Raw genomic sequence first — 17,804 nt, forward strand, 5'->3', positions numbered from 1 at the left:
CAAGATGGCGGCGAGAGCACGCGTGCGCAGAGCATGCTGGGGGGTATCCTTGTCATGACGTCATTATGTGACGGTCAAGGCTGTTCTATTTTTAGGGTACTTTCCCCCTTACCAGGGTGAGCGTAGTTTTCAGCGTCCTAGCACTAAACTGAAGTAAATTGCTATATGTGAATTGGGTAAGTATATTAATCAAATGAAAATTTACATTAACATTTTCGATTCCCAGTCTATGTTAACATTTAGTCAAAACTTGACCAAATGTAAAAAGGTGGATGTGTCATACATTTTTTTTTAATGTTGAGTTTTTTCAGTTTATTATTTGTAACATAATGAGAAAAGGTGGATGTTTTAGGCCAACCAAAATTTTTTGTCTGTTTACGGTATCCCGACCGACCCTTTTTTTTCGCCCGACCCTAGACTTTTTTTTGACATGGGGGGGGGGGGGGGGGGGACTTTGTTTTTATGGCAAAATAACGTAAAAATATGTTTTTTTGGAGAAAAAAAAATCCTGACCTACCAACTCAATTTTTTTTGCCTATGTTACCGTAAACAGACTATTTATTTTTTTGGGGCCTTATACATTTTGTGTGTACATGCAGGTTCATGAACTACGGGTCGGGAAGCAAGCGATGCCCTCTGCACGATGTTCTGCAATATACGCTGGAGTTTGCCGAGAGCAGGCCTGTCGCCGCCTCTTCCTCCTCCTCCTCCCCCCCACCCCCAACGCTTACGTCCTCCTCCGATGTGGAAATGGAATCTCCTAAATCTAGTCTCAGGTAAACAATGTCTTTGTTTGGTTCTTCTGTGTAAAGGCGGTCCTTCCTTGTGTCGGAAGTTGTGAAGACTTTGCGAAGTCTTTCTTCCCAAAACTCAGTGCTACAGAATACAGAATACAGTATTTATTGAGCCAAGTGACATTAAAAAACATTTAAAGCACAAGGAATTTCGCGTAGTGTTGGTAAAATCACGCACACACACACACCCACACACACACTGACACACACACGCCCACACATACACTGACATACACACCAACACACACACGCCCACACTACAGCAGTCACGATCACACCATCACACGCAGGGCAGACATGAGGTAAAACAAATGACAATCATCTGTTAAAAGAAAATGTACAAAGAGTGGTCTAAGATGCTGGTGGAAGGGTCTACACAGAATACAATTTTATAATCTCAACTCAACTCAAATTTTATTGGCTTCAATTTTCACATAGAAGAATTTGTCTTGCGCTTGGGATTAAGACATAGGCAGAAAGTAAGAGTATAACATATAAAAACAGCATTCATATCGCATTTCATGTATCACACACAGTAATCACTAGTATAGGCCTAGGCTTCGTGCAGCCAGCTTCACGAAGTATACTCCGCGTTGTCGACTTAGCTAACATCGTCAATGATATTTCTCTCCGGGCAGTGCCAGCGCTAAGGGGACGGACAGCCTGTCACCCACTCAGGCCATGTTTGTGTCGTCGGATCTCTCCACGTCTTCGGGAATGTCATCCTGCTCTGCCCCCACCACTTCCTCCTCCTCCTCCGAATTTGTGGCAAACCCCATCGGGGCCCTCACATCCCTGGCAGGGCCCCATGGGGATACGTCAATGGGGAGGGGTATGTGTCCCACGCCGAAGCAAATCAGCGACTCGGAGCTGAGGGTGCTGCAAAACTGTTTGCAGCGGTGGCGACAAGAGGTGGAGAATGATGTCAGAGGTAGGTGCTTTTATTTTTAATTTGCCTGCTTTATCAAGAAAAAAGCTCAGTAAGGGTTTTTATTGGTTTTGAAAGAGTGAATATCCTTTAGTGAGACGAACAATCCACAGGCAAGTCATGTCTGTCCTGAGCAAAAATTAAAAAATTTTTTTATTCACCTGCTCTATCAAGGAAAAAATTTTGAAAATATCTCTTGTCAGGTTTGTGTAGGTTATGAAAGAGTGAATAGCTTTGCTTTTAGTGAGACAGACAACACACAGGAAAGACACCAATGAGGGGTATGCAGACCTGTTTACCCTTACGATTTTGGCGTAATTTATTACGATTTTCTGCAAAAAATACGCCATTCCGCTATCCGTGTCAAGACTACGATTTTCATAAATAAAAAAATTAACATGTTTGGCATTGTTTTTTTCAATGGCAAAATGGGGTGAAAAAGCACAGGACTGACCAGAGATCATGTCTGTCTGACGAGACGCTGGAGAGCCTTATTCTAGTGGTGAAGTCTCGCCCTCACTCATTCGGCAAGCGCAAGTACAGTAGAGAAGCGCTTGACACACTGAAAAAGGCCTACTACGAGCAAAAGAAAAAGAATCAGTGATGCATGTGCTTTTGATGGGATCTTCTTTGAAATTATGATGACTACAAAAACTGACTGATGTGTTTTGTTTGTAAATGATGGATATATGTGCATGATTGCGTTTCGCAGACACAGTTGTCATGTGCCGCGGCGTTGTAATTGGCGACGAATGCTGGATGATTACTATTTTTGTGCCAGGATTACTATTTTTGGGGCTGAGCATTACTCCAAAACACTTATGGGGGTAAACAGGTCTGGGTATGTCTCAAACACAAAACCCTTTCATTATAAAAAAAAGACTAGTAATTCTTCTTTCTTCTTCTGCGTTCATGGGCTGAAACTCCCATATATTCACTCATGTTTTTGAACGAGTAGGTTTTTATGTGTATGACCGTTTTTACCCCGCCATTTAGGCAGCCATACGCTGCTTTCGAGGGAAGCATGCTGGGTATTTATGTGTTTCTATAACCCACCGAACTCTGACATGGGTTACAGGGTCTTTTCCGTGGGCACTTGGTCTTGTGCTTGCGTTTACACACGAAGGGGGATACGGCACTAGCAGGTCTGCACATAAGTTGACCTGGGAGACAGGAAAAATCTCCACCCTTATCCCACCAGGCGCTGCCGGGATTCAAACCTGCGAACTTCTGCATAGGAGGCCGATGTCTTATCCACTAAGCCACTGCATCTGTCTTTCCCCATTTTACCAGTGCAAATAAAAAAGCAAACCCTTACATTTATATAAAAAAAAAATAATAAAAAAAAACAGGTGCAATAAACTGTGAAAGTTAAAAAAAATTGTCTGACATGTCTTACATGAACAAAAGTTATTTTTAGTGTTTATTCACCTGCTTTATCAGAAGACAAATTCTGAAAAAATTACTCTGTCTAGTTTGTACGGGTTTTGTGAAGGAGTGAATAGCCTTGCTTTTAGCAGGCGTGGGAATTGTCTGCCGAAAGGCACATTTTTGCCGACATTTTTTTTTCCTCCAAAAAAGCAAAAGTGTCCGCCGAAAAAATAAATGGGGGAGGCAAAAATAGTTCTGAAAACTAAATTTAATGGCAAACTTCGAGCTCAGATGACACCAAATTGCACAATTTGGGTTCTTTGAAGAAATAAAAATCCGGGGGGAGGGCACCTAGTAAGACTAGGCGCTTCGCGGCGTCGATTTTGATATTACTTATAAATTGTCAGCCTCTTTCACTTTTTTCAATTCCCATGCCTTGCTTTTAGTGAGACGAACAATCCACAGGTCAGTCATGAGTGAGGGGTGTGTCTTCTTCTTCTTCAGCGTTCCAGAATTTTTCTGGTAACGTGTGAGTTCGTTTGCCCATTTGGGTTCCCCACACTATACTCTGAGAGCAAAGTCAGCTCACTCCGCTTTCGTTGAGTAGGCATGCTGGGTATTTTTGTGTTTCCATAACCCACCGAACTCCGACATGAATTACAGGATCTTTTTCGTGCGCACTTGGTATTGTCAGACCTGTTTACCAGTACGATTTGGGCGTATTTTGTACGCCAAATTATTATCGGTACGCAAATATGCGACACACACACAAAATATGCCTAAGAAAAAATCTAGAATACGTTTTCCGGTGTTGGTGTGCTGATTACGGGATGCTATAAACTGACAGGTAAATAACATTGTTTTATCCCTGTTGTATTGGAAGGAGTGAAATTCTGAAGGTGTTCACAAGACATGCTATTCTTACACAAACACGTTTGCACCCACGCGTACATTTTCCCCAGCCCATATGGCTTTGCTTGCAAAGTACACTAACTTTTTGAAAAATACACTCAACTTTTTGGGAAAGTACTCTTGCCTCGGGTTTAGGGTAAACAGGTCTGTATTGTGCTTGCATGTACACACGAAGGGGGTTAAGTCACTAGCAGGTCTGCACATAAGTTGACCTGGGAGATCGGAAAAATCTCGGAGTGTTTTTTCACAGATTTTTCTTGTTCCAAGGCAGGGTAAGCTTTTCCAGGTATTTGAGCAAATCTACGCCTTCCAGCCCTGCCTCCTTACAATGAGTTCTGTCTGACAGCGTTACCTTCCAGCCCTGCCTCCTTACAATGAGTTCTGTCTGACAGCGTTACCTTCCAGCCCTGCCACCTTACAATGAGTTCTGTCTGACAGCGTTACCTTCCAGCCCTGCCTCCTTACAATGAGTTCTGTCTGACAGCGTTACCTTCCAGCCCTGCCACCTTACAATGAGTTCTGTCTCACAGCGTTACCTTCCAGTCCTGCCTCCTTACAATGAGTTCTGTCTCACAGCGTTACCTTCCAGCCCTGCCTCCTTACAATGAGTTCTGTCTCACAGCGTTACCTTCCAGCCCTGCCTCCTTACAATGAGTTCTGTCTCACAGCGTTACCTTCCAGCCCTGCCTCCTTACAATGAGTTCTGTCTCACAGCGTTACCTTCCAGCCCTGCCTCCTTACAATGAGTTCTGTCTGACAGCGTTACCTTCCAGCCCTGCCTCCTTACAATGAGTTCTGTCTGACAGCGTTACCTTCCAGCCCTGCCTCCTTACAATGAGTTCTGTCTCACAGCGTTACCTTCCAGCCCTGCCTCCTTACAATGAGTTCTGTCTGACAGCGTTACCTTCCAGCCCTGCCACCTTACAATGAGTTCTGTCTGACAGCGTTACCTTCCAGCCCTGCCACCTTACAATGAGTTCTGTCTCACAGCGTTACCTTCCAGCCCTGCCTCCTTACAATGAGTTCTGTCTGACAGCGTTACCTTCCAGCCCTGCCTCCTTACAATGAGTTCTGTCTCACAGCGTTACCTTCCAGCCCTGCCTCCTTACAATGAGTTCTGTCTGACAGCGTTACCTTCCAGCCCTGCTTCCTTACAATGAGTTCTGTCTCACAGCGTTACCTTCCAGTCCTGCCTCCTTACAATGAGTCCTGTCTGACAGCGTTACCTTCCAGCCCTGCCTCCTTACAATGAGTTCTGTCTGACAGCGTTACCTTCCAGCCCTGCCTCCTTACAATGAGTTCTGTCTCACAGCGTTACCTTCCAGCCCTGCCTCCTTACAATGAGTTCTGTCTGACAGCGTTACCTTCCAGCCCTGCCACCTTACAATGAGTTCTGTCTGACAGCGTTACCTTCCTGCCCTGCCTCCTTACAATGAGTTCTGTCTCACAGCGTTACCTTCCTGCCCTGCCACCTTACAATGAGTTCTGTCTGACAGCGTTACCTTCCAGCCCTGCCTCCTTACAATGAGTTCTGCCTCACAGCGTTACCTTCTAGCCCTGCCTCCTTACAATGAGTTCTGTCTGACAGCGTTACCTTCCAGCCCTGCCTCCTTACAATGAGTTCTGCCTCACAGCGTTACCTTCTAGCCCTGCCTCCTTACAATGAGTTCTGTCTCACAGCGTTACCTTCCAGCCCTGCCTCCTTACAATGAGTTCTGTCTCACAGCGTTACCTTCCAGCCCTGCCTCCTTACAATGAGTTCTGTCTGACAGCGTTACCTTCCAGCCCTGCCACCTTACAATGAGTTCTGTCTCACAGCGTTACCTTCAACTCCTTCTCTCACAAGCCCCCGGCATATTTCCCGTTTCATGTATTTTTGCTTTTGTGTTTAGAGCTGCAGTCCACCATATCAACCCTGGAAACCAAGCTGGACAAGATGTACTCAGACGATTCCATGCAGAGAGTAAGCTCCTTTTACATTTAGTCAAGTTTTGACTAAATGTTTTAACAAAGAGGGGGAATCGAGACGAGGGTCATGGTGTATGTGTGTGTGTGTGTCTGTGCGTGTGTGTGTGTAGAGCGATTCAGACCACTACTGGACCGATCTTTATGAAATTTTACATGAGAGTTCCTGGGAATGATATCCCCGGACGTTTTTTGTTTTTTTTCGATAAATACCTTTGATGACGTCATGTCCGGCTTTTTGTAAAAGTTGAGGCGGCACTGTCAGACCCTCATTTTTCAATCAAATTGATTGAAATTTTGGCCAAGCAATCTTCGACGAAGGCCGGACTTCGGTATTGCATTTCAGCTTTGTGGCTTCAAAATTAATTAATGACTTTGGTCATTAAAAATCTGAAAATTGTAAAAAAAAAATTTAAAAAAAATTATAAAACGATCCAAATTTACGTTCATCTTATTCTTCATCATTTTCTGATTCCAAAAACATATAAATATGTTATATTTGGATTAAAAACAAGCTCTAAAAATTAAAAATATAAAAATTATGATCAAAATTAAATTTTTGAAATCAACTTAAAAACACTTTCATCTTATTCCTTGTCGGTTCCTGATTCCAAAAACATATAGATATGATATGTTTGGATTAAAAACACGCTCAGAAAGTTAAAACAAAGAGAGCTACAAAAAAGCGTGCTACCCTTCTCAGCGCAACTATACTACCCCGCTCTTCTTGTCAATTTCACTGCCTTTGCCACGAGCGGCGGACTGACGATGCTACGAGTATAGGGTCTTGCTGAAAAATTGCATTGCATTCCGTTTCATTCTGTGAGTTCGACAGCTTGACTAAATGTTGTATTTTCGCCTTACGCGACTTGTTGTTTTGTAGTTTATCCTAGTGAGTGAGAGAGAGAGAGAGAGAGAGAGAGAGAGAGAGAGAGAGAGAGAGAGAGAGAGAGAGAGAGAGAGAGAGAGAGAGAGAGAGAGAGAGAGAGAGAGAGAGAGAGAGAGAGAGAGAGAGAGAGATGAGAGAGAGAGAGAGAGAGAGAGATTTGGGAGAGAGAGAGTGATTGGGAGAGAGAGAATGAGTGAGTGAGTGGGTGTGTATGTGTGTGTGTGTGTGCTTGTTTGAACGAGTGCGTGTGCATGCATGTGTCAGAGAGAGAAAGAAGGGGGAGAGAGAAGGGGGGGAAAGTGAGTGTGTGCCGATGCCTGGGAATCTGTTGAGCCAGTCAAATGCCCACACTGTTAACAACACTCAACACGCAGAAAGCTTTATACAGTACACCCTCAACAGCTCTCTCCCTCTGTGTGTGCAGCATCCCTACCACCTTCACGCAGTGTTGGTGCACGAGGGTCAAGCGGCCAGCGGTCACTACTGGGCCTTCATCTTCGACCAGTACCGCGGCCTGTGGCTCAAGTTCAACGACATCACCGTGTCCGAGTCGTCGTGGGAGGAGATAGAGCGGGAGAGCGTCGGGGGATATCACAATGCCAGCGCCTATTGTCTCATGTACGTCGACAGAAGCAGGGTGCATGACTCTTTGGGTAAGTAAACATAGACGTAGATACACAGGAACCTCCCTTTTAAGCCCTCCAAAAATAGGTATAGACACGGGAACCTCCCTTTTAAGCCCTCCAAAAATAGGTATAGACACTGGAACCTCCCTTTTAAGCCCTCCAAAAATAGGTATAGACACTGGAACCTCCCTTTTAAGATCTCCAAAAATAGGTATAGACACAGGAACCTCCCTTTTAGGCCCTCCAAAAATAGGTATAGACACAGGAACCTCCCTTTTAGGCCCTCCAAAAATAGGTATAGACACTGGAACCTCCCTTTTAGGCCCTCCAAAAATAGGTATAGACACTGGAACCTCCCTTTTAGGCCCTCCAAAAATAGGTATAGACACTGGTACCTCCCTTTTAGGCCCTCCAAAAATGGTATAGACACTGGAACCTCCCTTTTAGGCCCTCCAAAAATAGGTATAGACACTGGAACCTCCCTTTTAGGCCCTCCAAAAATAGGTATAGACACAGGAACCTCCCTTTTAGGCCCTCCAAAAATAGGTATAGACACTGGAACCTCCCTTTTAGGCCCTCCAAAAATAGGTATAGACACGGGAACCTCCCTTTTAAGCCCTCCAAAAATAGGTATAGACACGGGAACCTCCCTTTTAGGCCCTCCAAAAATAGGTATAGACACGGGAACCTCCCTTTTAAGCCCTCCAAAAATAGGTATAGACACTGGAACCAAGCCCTCCAAAAATAGGTATAGACACTGAAACCAAGCCCTCCAAAAATAGGTATAGACACTGGAACATCCCTTTTAGGCCCTCCAAAAATAGGTATAGACACGGGAACCTCCCTTTTAAGCCCTCCAAAAATAGGTATAGACACTGGAACCTCCCTTTTAAGCCCTCCAAAAATAGGTATAGACACGGGAACCTCCCTTTTAAGCCCTCCAAAAATAGGTATAGACACAGGAACCTCCCTTTTAAGATCTCCAAAAAAATAGGTATAGACACTGGAACCTCCCTTTTAAGCCCTCCAAAAATAGGTATAGACACGGGAACCTCCCTTTTAAGCCCTCCAAAAATAGGTATAGACACGGGAACCTCCCTTTTAAGCCCTCCAAAAATATGTATAGACACTGGAACCTCCCTTTTAAGCCCTCCAAAAATAGGTGTAGACACTGGAACCTCCCTTTTAAGCCCTCCAAAAATAGGTATAGACACGGGAACCTCCCTTTTAAGCCCTCCAAAAATAGGTATAGACACTGGAACCTCCCTTTTAAGCCCTTAAAATACTGTTGCGCTGTTGAAATAAGGTAAGACTAGTCTATAGGATAGGGGGAGGGGGGTATGGATAAGGGAGGGGAATTGGGGACCAAAACCTTCCGTCCAAATGGAGGTAAGCGAGATAAAGGCTTTAGGATTCTTTTTACAACATTGACATTTTTAACTCCATTTCACCACCAGCAGTCACTTTTTGGTTTCTTGTTCCGAAGCAGCGTAGGCTTTTCAAGGTGGTTTAACAAATCTACGCCTTCCGGCCCTGCCTCTATACAATGAGTTCTTTCTCACAGCATTGCCATAAACTCCCTCCCTCCCAAGCCCCCTTTGTATTTCCCGTTTCAAAATTCTGACCTGTCAGTCCCCTTTGGCTGATGGATATTTCAGAGCGTGCAGAGGCATCCGCATCCATGTCACGAAGCATCGACACGCTGGAGGCACTGCCTAGAGAGCTGCAGGAGGCCATCGCTATGGACAACAAGGTGTTTGCGCAGGAAATCGAGGACTGGGACAAGGAACAGGCCAAGAAAACGGTTGACGATCCTGACGTCGTCGTCACCTCCGAACACAGACCTTGTGAGTTGCTGTTGTTGTCTTTGGGTAGACAGTTTTAATTATCAGATCACCCAAAACTTTCCCCGTTTATGTCTCTCTGCAATCTTCTTTGTTTCTTGATAGTATTTGTCAGGTCCCCTTGACAATGAGTTTTTCTGTTTGATAGTTTTGCTTAACGTTGTTCCCTTGAGTCATTCCAACATCGGTTATTTTCTCATCCGTCCTTATCTGATCCCTGTTTGTTATTTTCTTTTATTCTTCAATATTTAAGCGTTGCTGACTATGAATGTAGATGTAAATGCTTGTATAACTGTGTTTTAATTTTAAATGTGTCAAGCGCAAAGAGCATAATTGTAAAGTTATGATGTTGCGCTATATAAATGCTCATTTATTATTATTATTATTATTATTTATTTGCTGGAGATGACGTTTAGGTCGAAACGTCTGGTATGAATATGTTTGTTGAGCCAGGTGCCTGTCAAGTTTCCATTGTTTGTGTTCTGAAGCTTTTTCTCCAGCAGGCGTTTGTCATTGAAACATTCCACCAAAAAAGAAATGAGAACCGAAGATTTGACTTGAAGACAGTACAAACCGGTCACTTGGTTTTGCGCTTTGAAGACTTGAAAGAACATTGATCGGAAACTGATTACGTGTAATTGGTTAATTGATTGATGGATTGATTGATGGACACTTTGTGACAGCACTCTGTTCTCAACTTTAGTAGCCTTGAAAGAGCATTGATCGAAAATTGATTGCTTGATTGAGTGACGCTTTGTGAAAGCACTAGTTCTCAGCTTTCGTATTCTTGCAAAAGCATTGCACATTTGAGGGATTGGATAGATGGATTGATTTGTCGGTTGGTTGATTGATTGACGCTTTGTAACAGCTATCCAAGGCTCTGGTGGATTGGTTTGTTGGTGTTCAACGAGATAACAATGGAAACGTTTATTTACTTTGTCTTTATGTTGTGTTTTAACTATTTTGTGGCTGATGAAATCATAATGTTGAAACCAGTTCTTCTTCGTTTTGTTTTATTGTCCGTGTTTCTGGTGAGTGCATTTTCATTGTTGTCTTGTTGTAGTTCCTCTCAGCTGCAGTCTCATGTTCTTGTTCTGTTGGTGTGTGTGGACTGGGTGGCCGAGTGGACTGGGTGGCCGAGTGGTAACGCACTGGGTGACCGAGTGGACTGGGTGGCCGAGTGGTAACGCACTGGGTGACCGAGTGGACTGGGTGGCCAAGTGGTAACGCACTGGGTGACCGAGTGGACTGGGTGGCCGAGTGGTAACGCACTGGGTGGCCGAGTGGACTGGGTGGCCGAGTGGTAACGCACTGGGTGGCCGAGTGGACTGGGTGGCCGAGTGGTAACGCACTGGGTGGCCGAGTGGACTGGGTGGCCGAGTGGTAACACACTTGCGCTCAGAAGCGAGAGGTTGCGAGTTTGACCCTGGGTCAGGGCGTTAGCAATTTTCTCCCCCTTTTCCTAACCTAGGTGGTGGGTTCAAGTGCTAGTCTTTCGGATGAGACGAAAAACCGAGGTCCCTTTGTTGTACACTACAATGGGGTGTGCACGTTAAAGATCCCACGATTGACAAAAGGGTCTTTCCTGGCAAAATTGTATAGGCATAGATAAAAATGTCCACCAAAATACCCGTGTGACTTGGAATAATAGGCCGTGAAAAGTAGGATATGCGCCGAAATGGCTGCGATCTGCTGGCCGATGTGAATGTGTGACGTATTGTGTAAAAAAATTCCATCTCACACGGCATCAATAAATCCCTGCACCTTGAATATGTGCGCGATATAAATTGCATAAAATTAAAAAATTAAAAAATTAAAATAAATCCCTGCGCTTAGAACTGTACCCACGGAATACGCGCGATATAAGCCTCATATTGATTGATTGGTGTCAGTTGGTTGATTGATTGAGGTCTTGTGACAGCTATCCCAGGCTCCCCCCAGACCGCACACCTGTCGCAGCCCATCCTGCCCAGCAGTCACGCCCAGCTGACCTTGCCAGACACCATCAAGGCAGTGGAGCGTGTCCAGGAACTGCTGAAAGCTAAACAACCTCTCCAGGCTCTGGCACAGGTGAGATAGGGGAGAGAGGGGGGGGGGGGGAGGGAGGGGGGGTGGGAAGAGAGTGTGTGTGTTAGTGCAAAGGAAGGGGCCTTTCTCCCCTTCTTTTGTGTCAAGCATTACTATTCTGTGTTTGTGTGTGCGTGCGTGTGTGCGTGCATGTGCACTTATACCTATTGGAATGAGAGAGGCTGTTTTCATGATGATATAATAGTCCATTTATGTGCCGGACTTGGGACTATTCTGAATGGAGAATTTCATACCAGAGCTTCAGATAGATATAAGCAAGTTCTGTATCAAAGAACTATGCCCACCTTCTCTGTTCTGCTTGACTTGAGTATTTGACAAGAGTTTCATGAGATCTCTTCCTAACATACCTGGGCTTGTGTTTAACGTTCATAAACTGTTTCAGGCAGCAGCCACTGAGCTTAAACGACTGGAAACAGCAGCTGACTTTGTGCCGCTGAAACTGCCGAGGGAGGACGCCCGTCTGCGTCACATTGTGGTGTACCTGCTGTGCTGCAAAGCCAGTCAGGTGACGCAGCACATTGTGCTGTTTGAGCAGTTTGCCTACCTCACCGTGCTTGACCATGACCCCAGGTGAGTGAATGATGCTTGACCATGACCCCAGGTGGGTGAATGATGCTTGACCATGACCCCAGGTGAGTGAATGATGCTTGACCATGACCCCAGGTGAGTGAATGATGCTTGACCAGTGCAGTGGCTTAGTGAATAAGAAGGGGTTATTAACAGGGACAACACCTTTCCGGTTCTCGCCGGAAATCCGGTTTTTGAAAACTTTTAAGGGGAGAGGTGGCACAAAAAATGAAATCTGAATATTTGTAAGTTTTCTTTGAAGTTTAGGGGTACTTTATAGAAAGAAAGCATAAAAAAGCACCTGCATGCCCAGTTTTTGACCAAGCAAGTAATATTTTCATAAAAAAATACCAATTTCTTCCAAAAAATACAAAAATTACACACCACACCCCATGAAATTCCAAAGACATTTTTGAAGCTGCAGGCTTCAAATGCAGTTTAAATTACTCCCAGATATCAGTTTCAGACTTATACAGAGCCATTTTGACCAAATTACCCCAGTTTGAATTCAGCAGCATAAATTGAGAGATATTAATTTTTGCCCCCAAAATACCCAATGAGGCTTATAATATTATATTCTCTAAAAAAGAAATTTGATGGGTTTTACAAAACCCCCTCTGTAAGAGTCCAGCAAAATCAAATCTTGCTCCTGTAAAAGAAAAATTATAACTCTGCCACAAGTAGTTCTGACGAAATATAATTTCCCGCGTTGATACCGTCCTTGAAAACCGATATTCAGAGAAAATTGCATTTGAAAGTTTGTGAAGTGTTTCTCTACACATATGAAGACACAAATGAAGACACATTGCTGAAAAAAGAGTCTGGGTGTGTTCATGTATTGTTCCGAGTCTTCTTCAAATGATGTTGGTACAAGTCTTATTCCCCTCCATCCCCCATCAGTCCAGCACCGTACACCTCCCCCTCCTGGTCTTCTCACTGCTCCAGCTGACGTTGACGACAAGCACATCTTGCCCTACGAGCTGCTACAGCGGCCACATCTGTTGCTCTCTCCGCCTTCTGGACCCTCACCTTGTCTTTTTTGGCCAAAGCAGAATGAGTAAGCTCAGTGATTGGCAAGCTCATGTGGTCCATGACCTGTGCCAGTGCAAAGTTGCCGCTGTTGAACTTTGCAACAGCCTCAGCGGTGGCTGCTTCCACCCGGTCTTTCCCAACAAAGACTTCTTTGGGGCAGTGTCCCCACATGACATTGTGGAGAGACTCGTTACTGTTCTGAGTCTTGCCATGGGCCGCGCGCTTGAGAAGAATGGGATTTGTCATTCTCCTGTAGATGGGCAGAACAGCATGTGATACTTCCCTGGACAAGGCGGTGCCGTTGTGCCCTGCGTGTGGAGGTTGGTGGTTGCCCTTCTGCCCTGGCTCTTTGAAAAAAGCACCATGAGGCTGGCCCGGCTGGACATCTGTCGTGGTGAGGGTCCTCGTTAGTTGAAGTCACATGGAAGAAAGTGGCCCAGATCGCCTGCTCCATGGCTCGCTGATCTTCAAGGTTGTTGAGGATCGCGCTACGGAAGTAGTTTTGCAAGCGTTGACACTTTTCCTTGGTTAGTCGCCCCTCCCCTCTTCCACCAAGCCTTCCATCCTTTGATGCCTTGCGGAAAGCTGTGCCCATTCTCTTGGGGAGGTGGTTGGTACATTCTAGCTTGGTGATTGGACGTGTGGGACCGTAGGGCTGAGCTGCAGCCAGAGCATTAAACGCTGTGGAATCTCCGTCCGACAGCATAGTTCTGTACCTGAGGTTGTGACGCTCAACAGACCTGCAGCATAGAAAAATTCAAAAAACTTAGTGTAAAGTACTGGCTGGATAACTACTGTCTTGAAAAAATATGAAAAAGACTGGGGTTCATGGGCCAACAAGGTCCTGGTGAGATACAGACGCAGACCCACGAATGAAAATGATTTTGGATATTACTTTAGTGAAGAGTATCAGGAGGCCTCTCCTAGCAGAAAATACATACATGTATTATTATTACCGGAAAGTGTGCCAATTTACATTGGCTTGTGTACTAAGTCTGTATAAAGTGATCTTTTCATAGAGGGTCAACATTTAACTTGTACTTGTTAGAATATATACATACACACATCTCTCTCCCTCTCACACACACACACACACACACACACACACACACACACACACACACACACACACACACACACACACACACACAGTGACAATGAGTTTGATCCCAACTGTCTTGTTTGGGACACTTTTTCTTTTCAATAGAAAAGTTATCAGGTTTCCTCTGAAATTTGCAGATTCAATACAAATTTCCCAGCCTGATCCTTTAGGACATTGTGAACATTAAATGATTTATCAACAAAAGAAAATGTATTTGTGAAGGGTTTGTGGAGTGTTTTGTTGCAAAAACATGTGCTTCTGTGTTGTGTTTTGTTGGTCTTCATCTTTCTTTGTAAACAAAAACAAACACCCACAATGTACCATGCTTTATACAATTTTAAATAAGATTTACTTTTTAGCGCAACCTTACTCATGTTGTCTTATTCTGTATTTGAAAATAAAGGATATAGGGAAGAGTGTATAGTCTATTAGAACAATATTCTTACCTTCCCCACAACTCCAAGGCTGCATCCCTCTCCATAGACTTGGCAGATCCCTCATGGTTAATGCTGCAGTCAGGCTGGTGAAGCTGCTTCCACTGTAGTTGCTCGGCAGCGGTCATCCCCTCTAGTTTTTCTTTGTTCATCGCACATGTGTGACAGTATGTGGATTTCACACAGAAGTCCAGCACATACCCAGTCAGAACATCAACAACAACGCCAACTCCATAGTGTGAGGAAAATCCTCTCTTGTGCCATGTACCGTCAAAGGCCACATCCACCCAGAGAATGCCATCATCATCTTCCCAAGCACCGTCATCCTCACCATCATCATTCACAGCATTCACTCTGCCTTGAGGAAATGTTTCCCTGTAGGCTTCCCTCACAAACTCCACTGTTTCGTTAAGTGTGGCATCTGTAGCTGCCACAATGCTGGCATTGACTCGTTTGCTATGTTCATCGCTGGCATTCCAAAGACTGTGCACAGTTTGTCCACACTGGAGTAGCCACTACCTATCTCATGAGAGTATAGCACAATCTCTTTGTTCACTTCAAAGGGAACATTTTGTCTGTGGTTGAGGTTGTTTTCTCTTGGCGACGAATACTCTGTGCGTGAATACTGGCAGCTGTCGCAACACAGCACTTCTTGGGACAAGCCCATCGAGTCACCAACTCGAATTGTCACATGTCCTGCCTCGCACTCCGGGCACTTCACATCAGAGAGAAGCGAGTTCAACTGACTGCACTCGGCAAAACACCACGAACGGCGATTTAGCCCAGCTGGTGGTTGAGCATTCGGGTCGATGCCTGCACCAATAAATCTCCTCAGTTTCGTCGCCGAAGCAGAAATACCTTCGATTTGAGGCTGATTACGGTTCACATCGCCCAAAACTGGCCGAGGTTCGACTCCGAGTCGATTCGAAACGTACGCGTCACCACTATCTCTCAAAACAACTGTCTCTGCTCTGCCAACTTCAGGCGCGTTCTCGTCGCCTGCTGGTTTTTCCTTCCTCGTTGTTCGAGCATCTGAAAGTTGATTCTTCCTTTTGCGGGAAGAATGCGTTGGGAAGATCCTTGCGAATTTCGGAGTAGACATTGCTGGTTGATAGTTGATATTGAGTTACGTTGAATCGACACTGTGTTTACAACGAATAAGGCAGTTTGCGCATGCGCGTCACTGTGGTCATTGACAACGACCAACCAGAGAAGTTTCTCAAAGGTTAGAGGTTGTTCTCATGAATATTCATATTACTGTCTGAAAAAGTTGATGCGCGATCCGGCCGTTGTACGGAAATAACGGACTGTTCATGTCTATTTTTAACGTTCACAGAAAACGGGAATTCCCGCTCAACCATTCGATGTGTTACTGCCAAGCTTATTCGGGGAATCATGGTTGTTGCAAGAACTTGAAAACATAGATTGTTCAGCAATTTCTCACACTTGCAGCACTCACACATGTACACATACTTTGAAAATCATCACTTTATTGCAAAATAAAGGATGAAATTGACAAAATAAACAACACACAGTGATTCTATGATGTTCAAAGTACCTGAAAAAACAACAACAAAAACACGTTTTTGAACAAATGGTTGCTAAAATTCTGTGCCACCTCTGCCCAACCGGAAAATCCGGTTTCTTAACCTTTTAACTACCAAGTTTATTGTTCTGTAGAATCCCTCAGCTCCCAAGTTATTTTGAGCAGAGACGGTCAAAAACGGGTATGCGTGTTTAAATTATTATTACTCAGTTTCTCTTTGTCAGATTGATAAAAAAAATTGGTATGTTATTGGATAGGGATCAAACTTCAAAGAGTATGTGTTCTTCTTCTTGGTGGTATGTATGTCGCAGTGTTATCATGATTTATCTACCTGTTTACCTGTCAATAAAGTTGAAAAATTACGTTTACTTGTTGCTCCGGTATATCATCCGTTTCGCTGTCACTTGTTGATATTCATTGAACGATCAAAGTAGGTCAGATCAGCAGTGTTCACAGAAATGCTGATGTCGAAGCCAGAATCTTCTAATTGATGTCTATTTTCGTGGAGATAATCAAGCATAGTCATGAAATCAGGATCACTGTCATCTGAATCCATGTCGGCACCAAGCGCCCAAAAGATTTGGTGAAAAAAGATCGATTGTAACTCTCACAGAGATCGAAAGCACATGGGAAAAAAACAAGGCGGAAGTGAGACAATCCCACAATGCATTTGCAACCGTCTTATTACTACTGCTCGCGCACAACAACCGCAAACAACCGAAACAGACGCTACACCGGCGAGGGGCGGTATCGGGCGGTATGGGAATAGCGGCAATGGCGGAAGACGGGCGGTATGGTAGTTAAAAGGTTAAAGTAAAACTTGTTTCATTTTTTTTCATTTGGATGGTTGACGGAGGCAAAATGTGTATTATTTTATAACTTATCAACATACATTTTGGTACCAGGAGAGACTGTTCTTTGCCTCTAAAAGATGGAGAAAAAATGCCTCAGCTTCTGACCCTGGACCCTGGCCTTTCAGGTTTTTCACTTTTTTGGGGTGTTGACCCTGTGTTCACTGAGTTCATCTATTAAGGTTTATAATAACAAATGCAACTGAACTCAACAGTTGCAAGTAAAGTTCAATACGACCTAGCAGATAATCATGTACGTTAGCATTTCAACTGTTTGTTTTCAGAACGAAACAGATGAGGATGGCGGCGTGTGAGAAGATCAACATGTTGAGAAAAGAACACCCCAGTGCTGCAACAGAAGAGTATGAGGTGAGGGTGCATGTTTTTTTGTTTTTTTGTTTCATTTTCATTACTTTATTGTCCCATCTCTTAGAAACTCGGGTCGCTTCCTCTTTGGAGAACCAAATTCCGGGGGGGCATGCCCCCGGAACCCTCTAGTAAGGCTAGGCACTTTGCACCGTCGACTTTGCTATTACTTACAAATTTTCAGCCTTTTTTACTTTTTTTAATTCCCATGTCTGACATCATAACATGAGCGAGTGATTTGTTTCAGAGTTGGCATTTGCGTTACCATCACTACCGACAAGCTGTCCACATGTTTGTACACGGTCTTCAAGCGTATTACAAGGAAAGGTGAGGAAATGGCTCGTTGCTTTTGTGTTTTTCATTTTGTTTTAGCTGAATAATTCATTGAGAATCCGAATCTTCTTCTTCTTCGTCGTTCGCTTGAGAATCCAAATCAAAAGAGGTGGAACGCTATTTTAAGATCTGAGAGACAGAGGGACGTAATTATTT

General features: G+C 44.2%; 1 protein-coding gene across 2 annotated transcripts in view; it reads left to right on the forward strand.

The window, feature by feature from the left end:
- The window catches only part of LOC138973051 (ubiquitin carboxyl-terminal hydrolase 25-like), a 78,787-nt gene that overhangs the window by 51,830 nt on the left and 9,153 nt on the right, over nucleotides 1-17,804 (forward strand). For both annotated transcript variants that reach the window (XM_070345706.1, XM_070345707.1), the window contains exons 13-21: nucleotides 600-776; nucleotides 1,433-1,725; nucleotides 5,898-5,968; nucleotides 7,284-7,512; nucleotides 9,144-9,332; nucleotides 11,251-11,399; nucleotides 11,800-11,987; nucleotides 17,234-17,318; nucleotides 17,563-17,642. In XM_070345706.1, the coding sequence (XP_070201807.1) occupies nucleotides 600-776; nucleotides 1,433-1,725; nucleotides 5,898-5,968; nucleotides 7,284-7,512; nucleotides 9,144-9,332; nucleotides 11,251-11,399; nucleotides 11,800-11,987; nucleotides 17,234-17,318; nucleotides 17,563-17,642 (1,461 nt within the window). The remainder of the gene's footprint in view (nucleotides 1-599; nucleotides 777-1,432; nucleotides 1,726-5,897; nucleotides 5,969-7,283; nucleotides 7,513-9,143; nucleotides 9,333-11,250; nucleotides 11,400-11,799; nucleotides 11,988-17,233; nucleotides 17,319-17,562; nucleotides 17,643-17,804) is intronic.

Source organism: Littorina saxatilis, linkage group LG8 (assembly GCF_037325665.1).
Source record: "Littorina saxatilis isolate snail1 linkage group LG8, US_GU_Lsax_2.0, whole genome shotgun sequence".
Lineage (NCBI taxonomy): Eukaryota > Metazoa > Mollusca > Gastropoda > Littorinimorpha > Littorinidae > Littorina > Littorina saxatilis.